The sequence below is a fragment of the Microcaecilia unicolor genome, chromosome 8 (genome assembly GCF_901765095.1).
Source record: "Microcaecilia unicolor chromosome 8, aMicUni1.1, whole genome shotgun sequence".
Taxonomy (NCBI): Eukaryota; Metazoa; Chordata; class Amphibia; order Gymnophiona; family Siphonopidae; genus Microcaecilia; species Microcaecilia unicolor.
The window spans coordinates 173,231,377-173,257,560 of record NC_044038.1 but is presented as its reverse complement, the minus strand read 5'-3'; the positions used below and the strand labels follow the sequence as shown (position 1 = coordinate 173,257,560).

The following is a 26,184-nucleotide window of genomic DNA, read 5'->3' as shown; positions in this document are numbered from 1 at the left end:
TCAAAATATGCTCCCTAGTTCACAAAATCATTCACGGAGATGCACCAGCCTACATGTCAGACCTGACAGACTTACCACCCAGGAATACCAAAAGATCATCCTGCACATTCCTTAATCTGCACTTCCCTAACTGCAAAGGTCTGAAATACAAACTAACGCACGCATCAAACTTTACCTACTTGAGCACACAGATATGGAACGCATTGCCGCGCAACTTAAAAATGATTTACGAATTAACGAACTTCCGCAAACTGCTGAAGACCCATCTCTTTAACAAGGTATACCACAAAGATCAACCAATGTAAATTGTTTTTAATTACCTCTTCTTATAGACCTCTTTCTGACTCCGTCACACGGGGGACTAAAGGTACTTAGTTCATATATCAGGTTCTGTATAGTTTCTCTAACCTCCATTGTCACCCAATCACAAGGGAGTGGCATTAGGAGCCGTAATTGAAAACTAATTCCCGTAACTACTGCTTTCTGTTTTTCTGGATCTAGGTATATTCTGGGCCATTTATGTTCCCACATAAATCTTATTAAACATCTGTCTAAGTTTCTACAAAGACTGAGTGTCACTTGTATATGATCTACCTTGTAGGCTAAATGTAAGGTAAAGAGAAGATAGAATCAATAAGAATAAAGACAGAGATAGGTTTAGATAGATAGATACATTTTATTTCTTACCCAAACACAGGTCTTCAAGTTGATACAAATACAGACATCAGATTCTGGTTTCAGCCGCACAGGGCTTCGCCGTCGGACAGAAGCTTCGGAGAAGACTCTCAAACTAAGCCAAAATCTCCCTTCTTTTATACTCTATCCTCTCCATAGAAGTGAATGGTGAGATACCTAGCTCCTAATATTTCTCACTTTCTGAGATCATACTTTCCCATGCGATCTGCTATCTGATGTACCCAACTCCTTCCGTTCTCAGCTACTGCTAATTATCAACATGTTTTGGGAAGCGTTGAGATAACAGTTTCACATCTTCCGGCTGCAATACTTTTCATACCTTTCTCATGAACTCTGTATTACCTCTGTATCATTGTATACCAAAACTAATAAGCTCCATTTTATTCATCTGATCTTTCATTACAGATGCTATATTTGATTTAAAAATTGTACCAATTTGTGTCAGAAGTCATTATTCAGACCTGCTCTTTGCAGATTCTCAAATATTAAATCATTTACTTGTTGTTTGGCCTAGTCAGTACTTTTTCAGTTGTTTTTAGGCTGCATAGCTTTGGCCATCACTATTCCAGTGGTAGCCTTAAAGCTAGGCCATATATTAACATTCCCCTCTTCACCCTATCCCATAGGGTGACACCAGGGTTAACGTACCTTGGTACCATCCATTCCAGAAGGTATTCTATGAGGCCATAAAATTATCTGAGTCTTAAGGTCAACTGGTACAATTTGTTTCGTTTTCGGTTTGAAAGTATCATCTTGGCAGTACTTCAATTATGTCAATCCCACTAACACTTATGGTTACTACAATATAATTTTTCTTCAACCTTTTAATATGCAGGTTCTATCTTATTCTTATGTATGTCAATATATTTATATTGTTATAAATCACAAAATCATTGGTTATATACTGATTATATCTTAATTATACATTTGCATAGATTTGCACAATTGATCACATCATCTTATACAGCTTTATATGGTTACATTATATCCCTGTGCGCTATTATCTGATTGTACAGTTGCAGACATCTCTCCAGTGTCTCTAACAGTTGCATAGCGATTGGTACTTCTCGGAGGGAGATAGTCCAATGTGTTTTCTCCTGTGGTGTTGGGAAGGAGATTTTCGTACAGGGCATATTGTCCTGCTGTGGTCCTTTTCATTATTGCGGTTTCAATTAAGCGTTCTACTAAGCCTCTAGCACAAGGGATTATGCAACATCCTACTAAAACAAAAATTGCTACCACTATGATTATAGTCGTGGCTGCTGAAATGATAAATGTTTTCCATTTACCAAAAGCTCTATCCATCCAACCTGTCCAGGATGTATCAACGCCAGAGTTCTCTGCCAATTCTTGCGACAGTGAGGTTAAGCCTTCTAAAGCTCTGGTAATTGATCCATCTGGAGCTGTATTGTTGGGGATAAAGGTGCAACACTGGGTGCCTATCTTTTGACACACCCCTCCATCCGCTGCTAGAAGTTGGTCAAGAACTAATCTATTTTCCAACGTCATCCGGCTGGTGGCGTCTAATTGTGTTGCAATTCCTTGAACTGCATCCCTAGTGTAATTCACAAATCTCTGCTGATTGTAATATATATAGTTGATCCAGTCAAGATTCTTATTGATAGTCGCCCACCAAAAGAAAACTGATTCAAATCCTGCAGCTATCTGGTTTCTGGCTTTAAACTCATCAGGAACCCCTCTTGGAACTCCAATAGCATCTATATAGACCCGATCATCAAAAGATCCAGGCATTGCATTTCTCTTCACTCGTGAGGAAGAGCTGCTATGAGGAGGAGGCAAGGATGCTATAATGATTGGAATGACCAATTTGACTAGGGCACATCTGCCTGTCCAATTGTTAGGAAGTGTATGGCGGATAGTGCGGGTTCCACAGTACCACCATATGTCTGCTCTAGCTTGTGAGAACCGTGTTAGGTTCAGATTTTGCAGAGTCCCATTTCCTAAGGTTGTGTTACAATTGGTTAGGTTTCCTAAAAACCGTGTCTTTTTCACCCCATATCGTTCCAGACATGTATGATATTTGGTAGCAGGATTTGGAATCCTGAATGCAGGTGGGACCCTCATCCGAGGGGGTAAGTAGGGGTGGTGCTCGTCAAGATGTTGACAAGACTGATTAATGTCGTCTTTAGCCTGCAATAACTGCAACATACACCAAAATCCATCTGGATCATTTTGGAGATCCAAGGGGAAAGGAACAACTGTTGGTTCTGCTCTTGCATGGGAACAAAAATAACAATTAGAGACATTCAAACTCTTTGTAGTATAATGTGCCCATTCGAGCCATAGGTTTGTCTCTCCAAATCCTGTTTCCAGTGCCACTAAATCTTTAGAATTATTAATTGGTACAATCTGGTAAGGAATTTTTATTTCTGGGATCTTTGTCGGCACTAAAGGATTGGTCGCTGTAGGTTGGGCTGGGGGTGGAACAATCTTGAATTTTCCAATGGGGTCTCTACCTGGGGCATCAATTCCTATGGAATAAGTTCTGTATGTAACATCCGTTACTCCTCTAAAAGTGATAGCCACTGGATTACATTTGGTCATTTGGCAGAGGCCAGTGACTCGCAATTTCATGATGGAAATGCTCCTTTTTAGATCTGGAATCTCAGTACCTGAGTAGGGAACCCATGAACCTGTATACCACCATACTTGTGCCCAACTTCCACAATTGGGGAAGGGACACAGGTATACTTCAAAAGCTGACAAATATTGCTGCACAGGATGTTCCCCACACATTGTGTAAGCACACACATCAAGGGTGATAGTGGTTGTGTCCTTGGTAGGGGGTAATGTTATTTCATAAGTGGTTGTAAATTGTTCTTGAAAATTTGCTAGGTACTGTGTTCCATGTATCATGGGTGTGGTGAGCACACACAACAGGAGGGCTAAGCACTTCATGTTGGTAGTTTTCATAATGAGGCACTGTATCACAATTGTACGAAAGGTAAGTAACGGCTACTGAGTAAGGAGAGCGACAAATTTATCCCAAGGGTTTTAGCAACAGGTATTTGGGTATGGGGGGTAAATTCTAATAGCCCCTATTTCAGTAGGATCTGGGATTTGGAAAATACCATATACTTCCAAAGGTCTCGATCCAACCTCTCTGATAAACAGGAAGGGAATCCAGTCAGTGCCCAGTACAGCGTATGTAATTACCCAAAAATCTACAATGTCACCAGTTTGTGGCCTGATTAGGAGGTCGTCTGTTTGTTCAATTTGTAAGCCTAAGATTCCTCCAAACAGTAACTGAGTGTGTGTAACCGTACGGCTAGGACCTAATGTCCAACTGTCAAACAAAGGTTCACACAGTGTGTGGTATCGGGTGAAGGGGTCCCAATTTGTATCGTCTTCTGGAGCAGGGTCCCAATGAGGATGAATAGAGTCGCACACACAGAGTGAAGGCAATAGCAGATGTGCAAAGGTGGGGGCTGTCAGTTTTGAGGAGTGGTTATAAGAACAGAGAAACCAAAAGGATTTTAGAGGAGAGCAATCTTAAAGCGTGCTGTTCTCCTAGAGTAAAGGAAATTCCCTCGATACGGGAACATACAGAAGAGAAAAGAGCAGGATTAGACCCAGGGGACTAATAGGAGAGGTAGGTAGAAGAAGTTAGGATGAAGGAGAACAGGAAAAGGGATTGGGGAGGAAAATAAGGTCGACAGAAGAAGAAAGAACAGAATACATAGTGAGAACAAGGGGATAGGGATTTGAAAAAGGAGGGATTAATACAGAACACAGGGTGGGATGGGAAACAGAAAATGCGCAATCTCTAAGGATTGTTAAGCGAGAATTGCTAGCATAAAGACCAATCCAAAGATTTTGAACATTGAAATAAGCTTACAGCAAAACCCAAATCGCAGTCGCCTGGATTCGTTGTTATGCTTCATTCACACAACAAGCACACTCTTGCGCACATCACGCAAATCAAAGAGACGGACAGGATAGAAGAAATTTAGGGAAGCAGGTGTGTTAGTTCAGCGCAGGGCATGAAGACAGCAAGAAGGTAAAAGAATATGAAAGATAGGGGTCAGAAAAAGTGTGCAAGTTTAGTGCTAAAGAAGGGAACCTGCAAAAAACAAAGGGAGAAGACAGAAAAAATAGAAAGACAGGGGTAAGAACAAGAAAATTGGACAGAACAATAGTGCCCAATACCCCTAAAGTGGGCAGTGTCCATGATAGAGAGAAGGAATGAAGGAATAACAGCAGGGAAAGATAAGAGAAAGAAAACATAGAACCTTTGAACGCACAAAATTAAGTATCCCCTCTTGCGTTCAAAAGAAGATAAAGAAGGATAGCGAGTACTGTCAGCGTTCGGGGCTCACCACTGTTTTTAATTACCTCTTCTTATAGACCTCTTTCTGACTCCGTCACACAGGGGACTAAAGGTACTTAGTTCATATATCAGGTTCTGTATAGTTTCTCTAACCTCCATTGTCACCCAATCACAAGGGAGTGGCATTAGGAGCCGTAATTGAAAACTAATTCCCGTAACTACTGCTTTCTGTTTTTCTGGATCTAGGTATATTCTGGGCCATTTATGTTCCCACATAAATCTTATTAAACATCTGTCTAAGTTTCTACAAAGACTGAGTGTCACTTGTATATGATCTACCTTGTAGGCTAAATGTAAGGTAAAGAGAAGATAGAATCAATAAGAATAAAGACAGAGATAGGTTTAGATAGATAGATACATTTTATTTCTTACCCAAACACAGGTCTTCAAGTTGATACAAATACAGACATCAGATTCTGGTTTCAGCCGCACAGGGCTTCGCCGTCGGACAGAAGCTTCGGAGAAGACTCTCAAACTAAGCCAAAATCTCCCTTCTTTTATACTCTATCCTCTCCATAGAAGTGAATGGTGAGATACCTAGCTCCTAATATTTCTCACTTTCTGAGATCATACTTTCCCATGCGATCTGCTATCTGATGTACCCAACTCCTTCCGTTCTCAGCTACTGCTAATTATCAACATGTTTTGGGAAGCGTTGAGATAACAGTTTCACATCTTCCGGCTGCAATACTTTTCATACCTTTCTCATGAACTCTGTATTACCTCTGTATCATTGTATACCAAAACTAATAAGCTCCATTTTATTCATCTGATCTTTCATTACAGATGCTATATTTGATTTAAAAATTGTACCAATTTGTGTCAGAAGTCATTATTCAGACCTGCTCTTTGCAGATTCTCAAATATTAAATCATTTACTTGTTGTTTGGCCTAGTCAGTACTTTTTCAGTTGTTTTTAGGCTGCATAGCTTTGGCCATCACTATTCCAGTGGTAGCCTTAAAGCTAGGCCATATATTAACAAAATATACACAACTTCTCCACATATATCCAGAACTGTCTTACAATATCTGCTTGCTACATGACTATCATGTTTTTTCATCAACATGTTGCCCAAGATCCTTCTGTGACACTAAATGTCTATTTTCTAATATATTTCCACTATTCATGATTATTGTAAGCCACATTGAGCCTGCAAAGAGGTGGGAAAAAGTGGGATACAAATGCAATAAATAAATAAACAAACAAACATGTACAGGCTTTAACTGCACATGACTGCGTTTTATTCCATGTAACATTTGCTTTTTTTCAAAAATATTTCGGATAGGGAGAGAATTTTCCTGATATGATTATTTAGATGAAAAGTATAAGGTTTAATTTAGCTTTCATCAAGGAAATGCTTAATTTGATTTTTATAAACTTACTAGAGACAAATAGTTGGATCATTTGTTTATCAGATTTTTCTACAAGGACGGGGGTATCAAAATCACTTCCCTTCTGCTCCTGAATTAGTCCCCCTCCCCCCAAGTGCTCAGCCCCCTCGGTGATGAACAACTTATAAGAAATATCACCTGAGACTCAGCACACTTTTACGGACCAGTTAACTTTCTTTTGTTCCAGCTCAAATCAGAATAAGTCTTCATAAATACAAAAGGAACATTTCTCCTCTTTTAATAAACCCTTCCTCCTATTGGTCATTGCAGCAAACAGTCCCAAGTGTGAAACCCTGGATTATGGGCTTCAATCCAGCCATCAGGCATCACCGTTACTGATGGCCTTGACATCTTGCCCCTCTCTCACAGAGTTATTAACATTTATTTATGCAAGAATTTATTTCACACCAAGTCACCAAGGTTCAGCGCGGTTACAATCAATCATTTAGAGGTACTTTCACACAACAAACAATATTGACTCCATAACATCCCCAGCCCCAGATCACCCAACATGTGGGAGACCTGATCTAGGAATTGAACTTTGCAACCTCCCATATAACAATGCACAGCAATATCACCGAGTCGGCCCATTCAGCACATTTTTAAACACACTGCTGTGATGCTCTGCTTTATTCTTAACATTTCAATTACCAACTGAAGTCTTCAACACAGGGGGGGTGGGGGGTTCTCAACCCAGTCTTTGGGTTGGGACAGACCCAGCCAGTCAGGTTTTTAGGATACCCACAATGAATGTGCACAAGATAGATCTACATACAATGGAGGTGGTGTATGCAAATTTAATCCAGATATATTCATTGTGGGTATCCTGAAAACCTGGCTGGCTGGGTGTGTCCCGAGGACTGGGTTGGAAACCCCTGCTTTAATAAAATTAGTTATTCTTCGTGTAGATGTCTTTTGGAAGTGTTTTCCATGGTTTCATCATTCAAGAGAATAATATTTACAACTTGGATAGCAGGAGTGCAATATTACCAGCCCATTGCTTGTATAAAGATTAGTCAAGTGAAAACCATCCGCTATTACATGCAGGAGCAATATCCCTTAGACTGTGGAAGGCATATTAGTACAAGCTCCAAGATAGGCCAGTCCCGTTATGCAGTGTACATCTACATCACTCAATAACACATGAGAAGCAAAAGAAATCGACCCGGTACTATACATACGCGGATATATTAAAGGAGGTTAAAAGAATGAAACATGCTATATAGGATGCTCTAGGGGATTTCAATGGGAAGCATGCGAACAAGCAGGAAGCCATACACTAACGAGAGCATGCAGACTCGGCTATTCAGATGTACCATTTAGCTTCCGTCGAACTATTTTCCCCAGCAGAGCAAAGCCTAATCTTACCTTTTTGACACTCTGTAGCTGGCTACTGTTAGGACACCTGTTTTAGGGTCACGTACCGTGGCTCGTGCCAACTGTGCCAAAAGAAATACCAGAAGATAAAAAAAAAATAAGTTGGAAAGGAGTCCTTCTAACCATAAAGAATGAATGTGATATATTGTTATACAAGTGTAACATGGAGAACTGCACTGCCAGCGAACTACAAGTCAATAAAAAGCTCTGTTAATTTATTTATTTGAACATTTGTTATAACATCTACGAGGAGCTGAACATAAAAAGACAGCGGAACAAGAACCACAGCAAAGAGTCAACAAAAGGGTTGGCGGAATGAGGTTGACAACAAATAGATACCAGCAGACATTGTTACTGAGAAAGGAGACAAAAAGGATATTAAAATTCATAACTAAATGCAGAAAAGCCAGGGATCAGTAAGAACAAGTGAGAAAGACTTTAGTGAAGAGCCGTCTTATGGAAGGAGGACACCAAATGGAGATGAAAAAGTAACGAGTCCCAGAGTGAGGGAGGCAAGCAAGCAATCAATCAGCCAAAGGCTAAACTGTAAGAAGACAGAGTTTCAATTTTGCAGCAGAGGGAACCACTAGTAAATTAGTACTGGATAACCTAAGAGTAAGAGGGTTGATATAGAATTAAGGATGAGGCCAAGTCACCAGAGTAGAAAGATTGGTGCAAAAAGGATGAGAATATGGAGACAGGGTCACTACAAGGGGTGGGGCAAGCAGGATAACAACCAGAGTATCATACTGCCTTTTTAAATCAGTCTATGGGTCTGTGAACAAATGAGCCTGAATGGGAATGAGGGAAGGGACATTAAAAGCAACCATTGTTCAAGTCACCATTTTATTCAGTGCTTATGAATAAAATGTTTGCATCTCTCCTACCTAAGCAGCTGAGCAAGAAGGTGCTGTCAGTGGTTTCCAAACCTGTCCTACTCACTCCATAAGCCAGTCAGGCTTTCAGAATATCCACTATGAACATGCAAGAAATATTATTTGCATGTATTGGAGACCCACTATTTTCAAATATGTAATTCATACACATTCATTGCAGACATATTGAAAACCTGACAGACTTAGCTGTCACGAGGCCAGATCTGAAAATCATCATCCTAAGCATTTTCTGGGAGAAAAGGAGGAGGGGTAGAACGGGAAGTTAACTAAACATTTACAGGCCTTACTTTAAATTTAAACCCATGTCTTTCTTGGCCTTGCATAACAATGGTTTATATCTAATTGGTAGGAAGGGTGGGAAGGAAGTTTTGGGAAGGGGGGGTGGAGGAGATATAGTGTTTATCGGAGGGGGGGGAGGGGAGGGGGTAGTGGAATTTCAATAAAAGTATTACTAACATTATTGGTTTCTTTCATCTGGTTTAATAAAAATGAATGTAATAAAAGCATATTTAACCCTAGAACGCATGCTTACATTTTTGCTATTATCTGCAAAATTACTTTAGTTAGAATTTTGAAACTCAAGGTATTACTCAAGTATGTCATTGTTGATAATATCCAGTTGTTCATATAATTTTTTTTCATAGGCATTATGGTGTAACAATGCTTGTTTGGTGAAAACTACATCTGTACGAATTGGGGGCCTTTTAGGCCCCCGCTGTTTTTATCATGTTCTCAGAAGTGTTTGTGTCTCAAGTTACTTTATTTGTACTCAGTAATGCTGGTGGAGGGGCCAGGGTGTGGATAATAACATGTGAGGATGTCATGTGATTTTTGGAGGGAGTGATAAGGCCATGACATCACCTCAGGTCCTCTGAACACTGAGGACAGTATACACTGTGAGCTAATTGCTGAAGGACCTGTGATAAGATAAGCTGTTGAGAGGAAATCTGTTTCATTTTCTAACATCTAGTCAGCAATGGCACAGTCTTCCTCCAAGTGTCTGACTGATCAAGAGATTGAAGCGATTATGTTTCAAAGCGATGATGAAAGTGAACTATCTTTGTCTGATGAAGAATATCTGCCACCAGCTAATCAAACATCCTCATCCAGTGATTCTTCTGATGATGAAGAAGTGAATCTAGTGGATCCTCAAGAAGTGATAAGTAGAACATCCAAAACGAATGTTTTTTGGGACAGTAATCCTACATTAGTCGGACGTACTCCAATACACAATATTGTGAGACAGGCTCAAGGAGCTGTGGGAAGTCCCAGTTACTTTACCCCTAAAGATGTATTCTGTACTTATTTTTCTGACAATATTGCAGAAGAGGTCCTATTATGTTCAAACCTAGAAGGAAGACGTATCGCTTCAGCAAAAAATAAGTCCTGGAAAAATATCTCAAAAGAGGAACTTTATGCATATATTGGACTTTTCCTGCTGGCAGGGAGTCAAAAATCGTATGATGTCCCAATACGAGAATTATTTCTGGACCCACTTTCTGATCCACACTATAAGGCGACAATGTCAGTGGGCAGATATGAGGAAATTAGAAGGATCATTCGCTTTGATGATAAGCGAACTCGTGCAGCGAGGTTTGAAACAGACAAATTAGCCCCTATCAGTTATATCTGGAACATATTTATCAAAAATTGCACAAAACTTTACAATCCTAGTACTAATGTTACTGTAGATGAGCAACTTGTACCGTTCAGAGGACGCTGCAAATTCATACAATACATGCCCAGCAAGCCAGCCAAGTACGGTATAAAACTCTTCTGGATGTGTGATTCTGCAAATTATTATGGCATAAATGGCGTAATCTACTGTGGCAAAGAGGTTGGTGCACCAGTACAGAAGGATCTGGGGTCTGAAATAGTCAAAACTCTTGCTGTTCCAATATTCAATTCAGGTAGAAACATCACCATGGACAATTATTTCACCAATGTTGAACTAGGCAATTTTCTGCTTGCAAAAGCTATTACACTTGTTGGTACTATAAAGCAAAACAGACGAGAAATTCCAGCAGCACTCAAACACAATCGTCAGCGAGCACTTTATGAGAGTGTCTTTGGATTCAATAACAAAGCGACTTTGGTATCTTACAAGGCAAAGAAGGAGAAATCTGTAATTTTACTCAGTACCATGCATCACGATTGCAGTGTTGACAGCAATAACCAAAAATTGAAACCAGAAATCATCCTGCATTACAATGCAACAAAAGGAGGTGTAGATAAAATGGATGAGATGGTGGGAGAATATTCGTGTAAGAGGCAAACAAAACGATGGCCTGTAGTACTATTTTCAAATATGCTTGATGTAGCAGCCCTAAATTCATTCATTATTTATACAGAAACTCATCCTGAATTTCATGCACAGAGGAAGGACAGGAGACGCTTATTCTTGAAGGACCTTTGTCATGAACTTGTAATACCTCACATGATAGAGCGAAGCGACTTGAAATGCTTGCCAAAGAAAACTAAAGAAGCAATGAAACGGTGTGGCGTACAGTTTCAGATTACTCCAGAGCCAGGAGAAAGAAAACGAAAGCGTTGTTTCATGTGTCCAAGAAACATAGAGAGGAAAACTGAGCGATATTGTTCCACTTGTAAGGAAACTGTTTGCAAAGAACACTCTTCTGAAAAAATAACATGTCAGAATTGTTTGGAAGACTAATATAATAGAAAAGAAAGTTAGAATAAAAATGTAGCTGCAGCTAGTTTGCTATAGATTTCTATGCATTTTTGTGTGTTTTCATGTCTTTGCGTGAAATTTGGGAAAAAAAAAGATTTTTTGGTGTTTTCTGTGAAAAATTATAATTAAAATGTTGTCCACTATTCATATTTTATTGAGCAATTTTGAAATAAACTTGTGAAAGTTATTTAAGTGTGTTTTTCTACATTATGTGCATGGGGGCCTAAAAGGCCCCCATGACGTTAATATGTATATTTTTAACGTCATGCGTTCTAGGGTTAATATAATATACAGGAGAAAGTGTCAGGCAGCAGACATTGAGAAAGGACTGCAGTTTACTCAGTAAGATAATTACAGTTGAAAAGTTATTACAGGAAATGTGTTTAAAAAGTTGAACATACAATAGAAGAGGGGTGGGGTGGGATGGGGATAAAATGTTAAAAGTTTGATGACGGTATGTATCATTTTGTCCTTAGTGAGTACTTTTTCCTATTTGAATCTTTGTGTATTCATACTGTGGATGTGTTTTCTTTGTATTCTCATTAATAAAAAAATGTTGAAACTAAATTTAAACCCGTGTCTTAGGTTTCTAATACAGTGGACTCACACCAGTATGACCCAGGGGCATAGCTAGGTGGGGCCACAGGGGCATGGGCCCCCGCAGATTTAGCCCTGGCTCCCCTGCTTTCACCCCCCCCCCCGACGCCGACCCTCCCTCGCCACATTCGACCCCTCCTCCCACCAACAGGTGCCGTCAGGTACCTTTGCTGGCGGGGGTCCCCAACCCCCACCAGCTGAAGTCCTCTTCAGCGCTGGTCTCCGGCGCATTGCTGATCTGGATTCTGTTTCTGTGAGTCCTGACATCCTGCACATTCCTATGTGCAGGACATCAGGACTCACAAAAATAGAATCCAGATCAGCGAACAAGCTGGACTTGGAGACCGGCGCTGAAGGGGACCGGCTGGCGGGGGGTTGGGGACTCCCACCAGCAAAGGTACCTGGCGGGGGAGGGTTGGTGACAGCAGGGGGGGGGGGGGTCGAAAGGGACGGGGGAGGGAAAGTGGTGCTGGGGGGGGGGGGGGTAAAAAGAGGTGGGGGGCTAAAATGTGCCCCCTCACCTGCCGAAGTCTGGCTACGCCCCTGATATGACCATTATCACATGTTCTGTGGTCTAAAACGGCAGCCAGATGTTCAGACTATGTGCTTCCTGCACCATCTCCTTTTATGGTGTGAATACATAGTACATCAGTGCTTCTCAACTAGTGTGCCTTGGCAGGAAGGCCTGCTCCGTTTCTATTGGACAGTGCTCCAGACCAATCCCAGCTCTTCTAAGACAGCATATACACAACAGGAGGGAGAAAGGTGAACTGGAAGCAGTCACAGCAAAGAATCTGCACCTCCTATCATTCAGGGATAAAAGAGGATACATGTGATTGGAGCAGAGACTGCTGAGCAAAAAGACTCTACTCTCTCTGCTCCAGCCCCTTTCTGTATTAATATAAAAAAAACAAGCATTGGATTTTCAGGTCAGCAATTAAAATGTGTGATCTAGTACTTGAATGCCTCTGGAGTAAGCTAAATTCTCTGGAATCCAGTTTCAAATATCCAAACACCTCCCATATAGTACTTTCACATTAGGAATAGCTGAATTGTATTTGCTAATTTTGATGTTTTGTTCTGGTGCATCATTAAATTCTCATGTATGCTAGCCCTGAGGCTTTTGCATCAGGCCCAACAATATTTTGTAGTTTCAACCTAGTTTTAGACTAGATTACTACAATTTTCCATGGAAACAGTCCACTGGATGGCCCCATGTGTTCAGAAGTCACATAAACCGGCAGATTGAGGTACACACATTGCGAAGGAACGAGTAGTGAAGATCACGCAAAATTTGTTTTGATATATTGTAATGGTTGAACTTAGAGACCCAGTAAACCTTCAATGAGCTATTTGTGTACATATCAACGTACCATGAAATCTTGTCATATTGATTCTCTCTCAAGTATTGTTTCTATAACAGGTTAGGAATGCAAGCTTGCAGTACTATGCTGGTTCTGACCAATCTTATTTTTTTTCTACAAGAAATGTGCAACAAGAACGCTACTAAAGAGATGAGGGGAGACACACATTTTTCCCCAGTGTTCCACAAACGGACCTGTAGCTTTCCTTCATTCAAGGATCTATACCAATTAAACTGTTCTCTGTGTTTGGCATCTGATAACACAATTCAACTTTCTAAATTTCCTGGTGTGCTTATATACTTCCTTTAAGCTCTCCATATGTATTATTTTATGGCTTTATTATTTTATATGTAAACCACATTGACCTGATGACAGATAAGATGGTATACCAAGTATAACTAAAACAATATGGGCTGCTTTCTTTTGTCACCAGTTGCCCCGGTGAAGAAAACATATCCAGCTAAAATAAAGCTCATCTGGCATATTCTCAAAAGCTCTTCTCTTTCAGCTCCAACAAAATTCTTCAAGACTTAGAGAATCCCTGTCTCAGTGCCTTTTACTCCCACGCCAGTCATATTTTTTCATAAGCATCACAGCCAAAAGTTCACAAGCCAGCCAGCTGTTTCACAAGAAAGAACCCTTTCTGATATAAGGACATGCAGCTAGTGCAATAGGTCATGTGATCGCAGCAATGTAAACTGGAATTCTTCATTTATAAGGGTCATCTGGCAATCACTGGCTGACCAATTACATTACCTAAATCTAAAAATGGCATTTTAAGCACCACTTTAATAATGAAACACTTTTCTTTGAGGAGGTTTCTATCTGTTGATATAGATTGCAACTGGCCATCAGTGGTCTATATTTGATATTTTGTTTATGGCTTTGTAAACCTTGTCTGTTGTTTATTTACTGTTAGCCACAATGAACTCAAGAATATCACAATGCCTGTGTATAAATCTATGGCGCAAGGGCAACTTGAGTTCTAGTCAATCCATCACACAAAGGATAAAGCGAATCTAGAAACATGATAAAATAGATGGACACCTCCTTTATGAAGAAAGGCTAAGCAGGTTAGAGTTCTTCAGCCAGGAAAAGAGACAACTGAAAGGAGATAATGATAGAATTTTTAAAATCATGAGTGGGGTAAAACTGTTAAACAGAGACATTACATGAAACTTAACAACCAGCAAACTGAAAACAAATTGTAGAAAGTAATTTTTCACACAATGCAGTTAGGCTGTGGAAACTATTGCCAGAGGATGTGGTCACAATGTCTATATAGCAGGGTTCAAAAGAGGGTTGAAAAAGTTCCTGGAGGAAAAGTCCATTAAAAATCACTGCCAGATATACTTGGAAAATCAATGCTTATCTACAGAGATGAGCTATAAGAAACAGATTTACTTTTTGGGAACCACTGAGTACTTGTGACCCAGAATGGCACTGTCAGACTGGATGCTGAGCTCCACTGACCTTGGTTTGACTTAGCACGGCTTTCCCTTTGTTCTTACAACTCAGTGAAGCTTCCGGTCAAGAGAGGACTTAAAAAATAGACTCGCATTGTGGTTCTCACAGATGGTAGAAGGTCTGCCAAGGGCTTGGCTGTCTACCCACAAAAATCTATTTGCAGAAATTTCCAAATGCAAGTCAAATTTTCTCAAGCTTCATTTCTCACGCTGTTTCTTTTCATGTACAACGCAAATTCAGTTCAGTATGGGTTTAGAAACATAGATCTTGTCTATCTTTATTTATTTGAATTTTGCCTAAGGCTGCCAACTGGATCCAGAATGGCAGGACAGAGTTGATCCAGTCCTGGGTTTTACTGCAGTGCATGCTGGGACTTGCAGGCTTGTTTTTCTTAGTGAATGCAATGGGGAAATTAGAATTACAAATCCCTGCATCAGGGACGTAGTCAGACTTCGGTGGGTCCAGAACCCGAGGTGAGGGGGCACATTTTAGCCCCCCCCCCGGCGCCGCCGAACCCCCCCCCCCCCCTGCACCGCAACCCCTACCCCGTGCAGGACGTCAGGACTCACAAAAACAGAATCCAGATCAACAACGAGACAGAGACCAGTGCTGAAGAGGACTTTGGCTGGCAGGGGTTGGGGACCCCCCACAGCAAAGGTACCTGACAGCGGCGGCGGGTTGGCAGCGGCGAGAGGGGGGGTTGAATGTGGTGGAGGAGGGTCGGCGGAGGAGGGGTGAAAGCAGGGGGACCATGCCCCCACCTAGCTACGCCCCTGCCCTGCATGCAACGGGGTAAACCCAGGATTTGATCAACCCTGTCCTGCAAATCTGGATCCAGTTGGCAGCCTTAATTTAGCCGATGCCTTTTCATTGGTAGCTCAAGGCAAGTGTAAATATTTCCTTGTCCCAACTTTGGCTCACAATTTAAGGAGGGTGAAGTGACTTGCCCAATATCACAAGGAGCATCAGTGGAAGATGTGAATCTGGCATTCCTGTGCTCGGTTCACTGCTCTAGCCTAGAGAGGTTGATACTCAAAACGTTTGTATAGCAAATTGTTTAGAATTAGCTGGATAAAACCTGGTGGTTTAAATTCAATCCCTCCTCCCCACTACTCACTGTCTACGTTTTGTCTGGACAAATCACTGGCCAACAAAACTACTTAGATAAAATGCAGAATTAAAAGTTATAAGGTTAAAAATTAAAAAAAGGCTGCTGAGCAGGAAAGTTATCTGGATATATAACACAACTTACCCAAATAAGTGTATCACTGAATATAATTAGATAAATACCTAAACTGGATAACTGTATGTAATTAGAATTATAAGGGTAATGTTAGCCAATCAGCACAACCAGAAGGCTCATGGCAAACAGGCCAATAGAAGCTGCTTCCAATTAAGTAGGAAGTCTAAAGAAGATGGTGGGTACCCCTCTTCCCCCCAAAGGTTTATGCTTTGATCAAATATGCCAGCCATACACCTCATGTTAACAGCAAGGCCCAGCTCCTGCCCTGAAAGATTTTACACAGGAAACTCCATTCGGTTACATTTTATCTCCATTGCTATGAGTGGCTTTGTGGTACTACCACTCTGTATCTCATTAATACGGTTAATCAGGTAATAATGACTACCAGGTGGGGCTTTGTCTAATAGTCAATATCCTGAAAAACTTCACTGCTGAACTTCAAAGTAGTCAAACATTTTCAGCCCCGAGAAATTTCTAACTGCTGGATCAAAAAAACACCCTTTGACCAGTTGCCATTCACTACAACTTTCAGGTATTAATACAGTGCTATAAGGTGTACGTTAAACATAAATTGGGATTCCTCTCAGTACAAAGCAGTCCTCTTACAGTTTAACAGTTATAGTACATCAAACTACAAACTCTTTGGAGAAAGGGTTAACATGTGCAGCTGGTGACAGTTTAGAAAAAATGTAAATCAAACACTGATAAGGCAGCATTTCTACCACACAAGGAGATATTTATCTCATTCTTATCTTTTGCAGTCAACCACCAATATATATACAAGTGCACAGCACTCAAAAGCTGATCCTGTAACTTGCCTATACTACCCTTCTGGGCAAAAGGAAGATACAGTATTAAGGTGCAGGGGAGGGAGTGTTACAGACTCTGAACTCTACCCATGCTACACAACCAAAGTCTGTGTCATTCTGCAAGTCTGTCATCATGGAGGTACCGCAACAGAGCTCCATTTCCTCGTTAAAGATCTTGTTCTAAATTCAGCAAGTCCTTAAGCAGGTACTGGGCTTATGTAGTTACATGTAATATTGATGTTCTGGTATTGTACATCTATGTTTTAAAGACAGAAGTAAAAACCCTCAGCGAGGGTGAATGGCTGAGTTATTGCATAATGGGATTTGTACCCCAGAACTCCAGATTATGTACATCTGTTACAAGCTCACAGTTCAGACAGCAGAATTAACTATCCACTGAAGGAAAACTTCATTAAGCAATGCCATTTTGAAAAATATGATTTACTGCATGAAAATGAAATATTCCATAAACGGAAAACAGTCTCTGTGAAGATGAGTCTACTCATACTTACCTTTGGTTTTGCTAGCTCTTTGATTGTATTGATTTCTTCATCAGATAAAACATCATGGTATCTAACAATGTGAGGGCTGTCCCATTCGTCTTCTTCTTTAGCAGGTGCAATGAGCAGCTGAGGATTCATATTGGCATTATGGTACCTGCAGAACAATCTCTTCTGCCTCCGAGAAGTCTTTGGGGAAAAGGGAAAGCTATTATATTTTAGCCAGAAGTTTAATGCTGGTCATTTTTCAAACCCAATAATGTCTGGCATATCCACATCTACCGTTATCAGACCTAACTTCCTTAGGGGTGGTCCAGTGGCTCAAGTGCAGGACCTGGGTTAGATTCTCAGGTTCAGCTCATTATAGAGCTTAACAGTAGGCCAGACCTAAGGGCTTACAATGGTAGGGTTTGAGGGACCTGGCATTTACAGATATCAGTCAAGGGTCACTGAAATATGGTGGGATAAAACAAGAGAAAACCTTGAGGTGGCTGTTGATAAAGGCTCACAGAACAGCAGCCCAACAGAAGCTGGTTCCAATTAAGCAGAGGGTCTAAAGAAATAGGTAGAAACTGGAGGGCAACCCTCTCTCTCTCCCCTCCCCTCAATAAAACCTCTTTCTGATCAAACCTATCAGCTGAGGTATGGTGGAGTTTTGGTCTTATGCAACAATGACTCTTTGGGGCCTTTGATATAATTCTATTATACAACTGGAGCATCAAGTGAATTTAAAAAGTGCATTTTAAAAGTGAAAATAGAAGCAAACAATTGACAATCCAATCACAGCATATTTAAGAAAGGAGATTGCAATCACTGCTCTAATGAATCCAAATGGTCACTGCTTTTAAAGCCAACGTATTACATTACTGGATTAAAGAAAATGATTGCTTGAGAACCAAATATGATAGTGTTGTGTCTGTGAACTGTACAATATCCATACACAGCTGTCACTATAGACTAAAAGCAGTCAAAAGACTGACATAACAAGGAATGCTTTAGAGCATATCTGGAGAGAAATATTCGTTCCTAGCCAACAGGACCACTTCCTCATCGGCAGAAAGAATATGTATAACGAACCCTAGGATTACTACAGTCTACAGCTCATAGACTTAGCTATAACAACATGGGAGTTCACCTAAGCCCTTCATCTTCCAATGCAGGACAACTAAATTTAAAGTACTTGCTTATGTAATAAGCTAATATCGTTCTTACCATTCTTACACCTTCACCTCTGCAGAGAGCCTCGTAGACATCACGTTCCGGTAGATAATCAAGGGGTCTTGCGTAGATCCCACCCAAATTTGTATCTGGGTCAGGTTCTGCAATCGTATTATTTGGGCTTTTTTTCTTTTCTGCATCAATTAACTTCTCAAAATAATGCAAATTACTTTCAGCTCTCTCATGATTGGAATCTGAAGGAAAGAGGTAGCAGGAACCACATTAGGCAAACTGAACATGCTTACCTTGGTGGCCTCTGAGAGTGTCATTCCACCGCTAACCCCAGGATTCTATGTAGCGTGCTTAGCTTCTGCGCTGAAATCCAAGTGGATTCTATAACAACGCATGTAACTTAATTGGCTTAACAAGTGGAGGAGTAGCCTAGTGGTTAGTGCAGTGGATTTTGATCCTGGGGAACTGAGTTCGATTCCCACTGCAGCTCCTTGTGACTCTGAGCAAGTCACTTAACCCTTCATTGCCCCTGGTACAAAATAAGTACCTGAATATATGTAAACTGCTTTGAATGTAGTTGCAAAAGAAAACTCAGAAAGGCAGTATATATCAAGTCCCATTTCCCTTTCCCTAATCAGCATTGTTAACAGCACTTAACAAGCAATAGAGTACTAAATGACAATAATTAGAATTTACTTGCACAAATCGCCAAGCGTGTTCTGTAATGCACAGCACCAAAATTTTAATGTGCGCAAGCAAAAAGGGACGCGGTTATGGGCATTTTGTGGGCATTCCAAAATTTACGCACGTAGTTATAGAATATGGCCAAGTGTACCTAAATCTACGGACCAGGATTTACCCCATGTTTTCACTGGTGTAAATGGATGCTCATAGTTTTATTTATTTATTTATGGCATCTGTATCCCACATTATCCTGAACAAGCTCAGGTTCAATGTGGCTTACATTCAAGAAAAACATCAAAAATATGATAGGCAGATATCAATAACATTTTAACATATTAGGAACAATTGTGTGTTTGTCATGAAGCTAGGCAAGAGTATTGGTTATGTTGAAACATATAAGAGAGACGGCAACATTAGTTTATTGTCTTTTGATAAGATATGTACTTAATAGAAAAGCCTTCAGTAATTCACAAAATCTCAGATAATCTTTTAAGTACCTTAATTGCTTGGGTAGAGAATTCCAAAGTTTGGTACTCTGATATCTGAAGCCTGCGACAAGGATTGATTTGTAAGAAAGACATTTGTAGTTTGGATAATGGAGCGTGAGGTATTTTCTAGATGTTTTTACTGTATTACTTGAAGGTAAATTAGGTGCTGCTTATAGAATACGCTTAGGAGGAAATGTTTTCCGTGCGGATATTTTAGGCGCCAAATATAGAATTCCCCCCCCCCCCCCCCCAAAAATGTGTAATTTCATCTGTGAATGCTTTCAAAGTAGCAATACTGTCCTGGGGGAAACGTCAGTTACTGGCAGAGGCTTGCATCTGATTCTTTAGCTGGGGTACAGGAAAAAACAAGGGTATCACAGGATCAGCTACACAATAGGCAAATGTCAGTGGTGTGGCAAAACTGTGCAGTAGATTGACTGCCTTTGTGTACTGAATTACAGAAGGACCTTACGAGATTGGGAGACTGGGCGGCTAAATGGCAGATGACGTTTAATGTCAGCAAGTGCAAGGTGATGAATGTGGGAAAAAAGAACCTGAATTATAGCTACGTCATGCAAGGTTCACGTTAGGAGTTATGGACCAAGAAAAGGATCTGGGTGTCGTCGTCGATAATACACTGAAACCTTCTGCTCAGTGTGCTGCTGCGGCTAGGAAAGCGAATAGAATGTTGGGTATTATTAGGAAAGGTATGGAAAACAGGTGTGAGGATGTCATAATGCCTTTATATCGCTCCATGGTGCGACCGCACCTTGAGTATTGTGTTCAATTCTGGTCGCCGCATCTCAAGAAAGATATAGTAGAATTGGAAAAGGTGCAGCGAAGGGCGACTAAAATGATAGCGGGGATGGAAATACTTCCCTATGAAGAAAGACTAAGGAGGCTAGGGCTTTTCAAGCTTGGAGAAGAGACGGCTGAGGGGAGACATGATAGAGGTATATAAAATAATAATGAGTGGAGTGGAACAGGTGGATGTGAAGCATCTGTTCACACTTTCCAAAAATACTAGGACTAGGGGGCATGCGATGAAACTACAGTGTAGTAAATTTAAAACAAATCGGAGAAAATCTTTCTTCACCCAACGCGTAATTAAACTCTGGAATTCGTTGCCGGAGAACGTGGTGAAGGCGGTTAGCTTGGCAGAGTTTAAAAAGGGGTTAGACGGTTTCCTAAAGGACAAGCCCATAAACCACTACTAAATGGACTTAGGAAAAATCCACAATTCCAGGAACAACATATATAGAATGTTTGTACGTTTGGAAAGCTTGCCAGGTGCCCTTGGCCTGGATTGGCCGCTGTCGTGGACAGGATGCTGGGCTCGATGGACCCTTTGTCTTTTCCCAGTGTGGCATGTACTTATGAATGAGGAGTGGGTGGGAAAACAGATACCATTCTTAGGGCTAAGGAGCTCAGGGACCTACTTACAATTCTGCCTTAACGCTAACCTTTCTCGTATGTGGATATCACAGAAAGCTCAGTTATGTCTGACAACAGAACAAAAAACAACTGCAGGACCACTGACAAGATTTGAAAGGGCGAATTCAGACATTCCTATTTGTAGGCGGCTTCAGTTTAAAATGTTAATTATTGGGTGTGAATCTTACCTTCTTGTCCTATCTTTTATTTATTTTGCCTTTGGAGACATTGGTGTAGGGTAGGGGGATGAAAATGTATAAAATTGATGACAAGTCTTCAGTATCTATAGATTTGTGCATTTATTGTACACGTTGGTTAAATGTTTTGTTTGTGTTTCATTGCTGTGTCATCAATAAAAACTGTCAAAACATAAAATGTTAATACTAGCATATTGCGCTTATTACACAGCTGTTCCCTCTTTTATCCCCTACTAGCCACAATGCTCTCTCAGATCTTCTCATGCTGCCTTCCTAATTATAACACCTGTGATCAAGCTAAGGCTGGACTTTTGCTGCCTGGAACCCTGTTTTTGGAATTTACTTCCAACTGACCTCTGTTTAGGGGGGTCCCTATTCGAAATTTAAATCTGCTCTGAAGATCTGGCTCTTCTCCCAAAGCTTTTCTGGGAGAATCTAGCTGGCTGGTTACCCCCACTCCACTCCCCTTTTTTTTCTGTCTCAGCTGATTGGTCATTGTCCCTGGATATCTGCTGTTCATCCCTCTCTTTTATGTCTTTATTTTGCTATGTTATGATGTTTAGTTGCTCGTTTTGTGTTGCTGTTCATGTTGTGATCATACTGCAAACTACTATTATATCTCTGTTTGAATGGAAGCATACCAAATAACCCAAATAAATAAAAGAAAAATTAGAGACAACACCAAATGCAAAGCACCCAAAGCAAACCAAGATTTGTGACTTTGTTCCGATATGGAACCTTTCAGATGTGAGTACACAGAAAAAGATGTATAAACTACTTTTGTGTTGCTACACAAATCCTATAATAAGGATCAGATCAAAACTAAAACTGTGTGACCACTCTAAATCTGCAAGATGTGACTGAGAAACACAAACTTCTAATGAAAGACTAGAGGCAATGGACAATAAAAGAATCTCCACATTGTCTTCTTCAGGAAGTAAAAATGCCAATCTCTTCTTACCCAGTGCTACTAGCTGCCTGGTGAGTGCCACTGCCCTGTGCAAATCGCCAAACTGGAAAACAGCGTAACTGAGGTAATCCAGCACAGTCACTTTACTGCTGACTGCTTCCTCTCCTTCATCCAGCTGTTTCAGCGCCTGCTCCATCCACAGCACAGTGTGATAATAATCACCATCATTGTATGCAATCTTCCCCATGTCAAAACAGTCATCAGCTGACAAAGAAGAGAGGTACTTGGTTCCTTTAAAAAGAAAAAAAAAAAAAAGAATGCAAAGTTATAACAAAATGGAAAGAGGGCAACCCAAACCTTCATTTTGCTACGAAGGCCTACGAATTTGCCACAAATCAAACTGTTTTGAAATTTCTTGATTACAAAGTAGCCGGGCTTCTTGTTCATGGCAAAGCTAAAATTTACCAAAATCAGAGGACCAGATTAAGTGCAGGTCTTCTGCAGGAAACAGATATGCAGTTCCCATTTCAATTATTGTTAAATGTACCATCTTTTCACCAGGTCAGGATAGAAGAATACTATTTGTCTATCCTCTACATTGCAGGGCTGATGTTATGGAACTGGACTTGTGAACATGCAACATAGTAGATGACGGCAGAAAAAGACCTGCACAGACCATCTAGTCTGCCCAACAAGATAAACTCATATGTGCTACTTCTTGTGTACACCTTACCTTGATTTTGTATCTGCCATTTTCAGGGCACAGACCGTAGAAGTATAAGGGTGAAGTCGAGGGGGGGGGGGGGGGGCTGCAACAACAGTGGTTATCTCCTCTTCTCTGCTACCACTGTTACCCTCTCTTCCAGCCCACTGTAGCAGTACCCAACGTTGGTACTTTAAAGTATTAACACTTTTCAGTTCCGTAAACAACTGAAGGCATTTTTATTTGAGAAAATGTTCTTATGTAATCTAGTCACCAAAAGCTAAGTGTTGCCATACTGGAACAGACCAAAGGTCCATCAAGACCAGGATCCTGTTTCCAACAGTAGCTAATCCAGGTCACAAGTACCTGATAAGATCCCAGAACAGTAAAATAGATTAGGCCCACAGATTTACAGACTAGTGACTGAAAATCTGTGTTGCAGCCCCCCCTCCTCGACGTCACCCTTATACTTCTACGGTCTGTGCCCTGAAAATGGCAGATACAAATCAAGGTAAGGTATACACAAGAAGTAGCAGATATGAGTTTATCTTGTTGGGCAGACTAGATGGACCGTGAAGGTCTTTTTTTGCCATCATCACTATGTTACTATCCTGCTTATAATCGAAAGAGAAAAACGCCTATATTGCGACCCAAATCGGGAGATGGGCAACTTTCTCCCGTGGGCGCCCAAATCGGTATAATCGAAAGCCGATTTTGGGCATTTCCAACTGCAATCCGTCGCGCAAACGGGTAAAGTTGACGAGGGTGTGTCGGAGGCATGGTGAAGGCGGAACTGGGACGTGGTTATCGGCCGAGGAGAGATGGGCGTCTTTAGTTGATAATCGGAAAAAAAAAGGCGTTTTTACCGCGATTTTGGGTCACTTTTTTTTAACCCTTTTTTTTCACGAACAAGTCCCAAAAAAGTGCCCCAACTGACCAGATGACCACTGGAGGGAATCGGGGATTACCTCCCCGGACTCCCCCAGTGGTCACTAACCCCCTCCCACCAAAAAAAAAAACCCACTTTAAAAACTTTTTTCCCAGCCTCTATGCCAGCCTCAAATGCCGTACCCACCTCTATGACAGCAGAATGTGTTCTATCCTGTGACAGCCTTTCCCTGGTTCTGATGTGGCTCTCGGGTGAGTGTGACACCTTTTCTGTTATGTGCACTGCAGAGTCACATTGGCAATGCATTGTGGTGGGTGTAGGGTATTGGGCTCCGTGATTCCACTAGCCTGTGGCAAATGCTCACGATATTGGTATTTGGTAGGCTCTACTCCCATGGTGCTTTTCCCCCTGCTTACTGGGTCAGAGTGTGCCCTGTTTTGTTTCCGGTAGTCCATGAGGTAGTGGCCATTTTTGTAAGCCAGTTTTAGATCCCTTTCACGTGTTAGCCACGTTACACGACTTAGTTCTTCTCTTGATGTGGCTGAAAGAGGGCATTGTACAGCATTCTGCCAGCTCTGACCTACTGCTAATCTCAGTACCAGCGAGACACGTTGCCAGTGGGGCACAACCTCTGATCTGCAGTTAACTGTGAGTAAGCGTGCTTATTCCAATAAAGGACGTTTTCGGAGAGATTAGTCTTCAGGTGTCAACTGGTGTACCAATGTTATATAGCATCAACAAGTCCTAGAGGCCTGTATGTATGCAGGTCCCTGGAGCACTTTTAGTGGGTACCGCAGTGCACTTCAGCCAGGTGGACCCAGGCCCATCCCCCCCCACCTGTAACACTTGTGCTGGTAAATGGGAGGTCTCCAAAACCCACTGTACCCACATGTAGGTGCCCCCTTCACCCCTAAGAGCTATGGTAGTGTTGTACATTTGTGGGTAGTGGGGTTGGGTGCTCAGCACTCCTGGTAAGGGAGCTATGCATGTGGGAGCTGTTTCTGAAGTCCACCGCACTGACCTCTAGGGTGCCCAGTTGGTGTCCTGGCATATCAGGGGGGCCAGTGTACTACGAATCCTGGCCCCTCCCATGACCAAATGGCTCGGATTAGGACGTTTTTGAGCTGGGCGTTTTTAGTTTCCATTATCGCTAAAAAAAAAACAAACGCCCAGCTGAAAAACGTCAATTTTTTTCAAAAATACGGTCTGTCCCGCCTCTTCACGTACCAGTTTTCGGACATAGACGCCCATGGAGATAGGCGTTCGTGTTCGATTATGCCCCTCTATGTATAGTCTGCCATGTAATGTTATGGTTTTTAGTTTGTCATTTTGTTATGTAGGTTTTTATTGTTACCTGCCTAGAATTAAGCCAATCATAACCACTTCTTACAGTGTTATTCCTAATGTTTCATTCCTGTGGATCATAACAAAAGCTACTTTCTCTACTCAAAGCTTATTTTACAAAATAATTTGAAAAAAAAAAAAAGTTACAGAATCTCAAAACGTAAAAATGAAAAGAAAAAAATAAGAACTGGTACTGTATTTAAGGCCCACATGTTTTATTTTTATATATAGTACTGATAACACAAACCCCTTTCCAATAAATGAGGGAATGAATCTGGAATGAGGTTTCTGTGCATTTAGAATTGACTTAGAAAGCTGACAGTCACTATCATAGAACATGCCAATACTTCCAAATACAAAAATTCATAAAAATATCTAGCTGCAAATATCAGAGAGAGGACAGTTATGCTAAAAGAGTGATAAATGTAAGGTGTGCCAAGAAAAGGTACAAATAATTTTTACACACAATTAAAAAAAAAAATAAAAAACAAAAAAGCTCTCATGCTAAAAAGAGAAAAAGCATAGATGACAGCCAGTTTTTAAGTGTTCACTTTCCTGCACCATTCTGGAGCTTCCTGGTCTCAACACCCACTGCAGTTTGCAACGAGTGGTTAACAGAAGTTACTGATAGTTTTCCATTCTGAAGAGCCCTCATTAAAGTCACTGTCTGAAGCAAGGCATTAGGAATGCATATTAAAGATCTTTAATTCAATATAACATGCAACTAAGTGCTCACAAAAATTCCTGGCTGGGGTAAAATGAGTTGAAACACTATCGCACTCCTGATGCCGGCTTCCACTGAAATGCAGCCATATCAGGTTTGATGTTTTTTTTTACAATAAATAGACTTACCATATTGCTAGCATTTTCATTTCTGTTATCTGACTCATTTTACCCCCTGGGTGTTGGATTCTGCCTCTGGTATGTGCTTCAAAAATCTCTGGCTACATTAGGGAAACAAAGAAATGAAGTGGCCAGTTT

At 41.0% G+C, this 26,184-nt stretch overlaps 1 protein-coding gene across 5 annotated transcripts in view; it reads right to left on the bottom strand.

Moving 5' to 3' along the window:
* The window catches only part of P4HA2 (prolyl 4-hydroxylase subunit alpha 2), a 59,429-nt gene that overhangs the window by 14,284 nt on the left and 18,961 nt on the right, over nt 1-26,184 (bottom strand). For all 5 annotated transcript variants that reach the window (XM_030211094.1, XM_030211095.1, XM_030211096.1 and 2 more), the window contains 4 exons: nt 22,319-22,558; nt 18,597-18,796; nt 17,397-17,573; nt 7,808-7,878 (listed from right to left, as the gene is read on the bottom strand). In XM_030211094.1, coding sequence (XP_030066954.1) covers nt 7,808-7,878; nt 17,397-17,573; nt 18,597-18,796; nt 22,319-22,558 — 688 coding nt within the window. The remainder of the gene's footprint in view (nt 1-7,807; nt 7,879-17,396; nt 17,574-18,596; nt 18,797-22,318; nt 22,559-26,184) is intronic.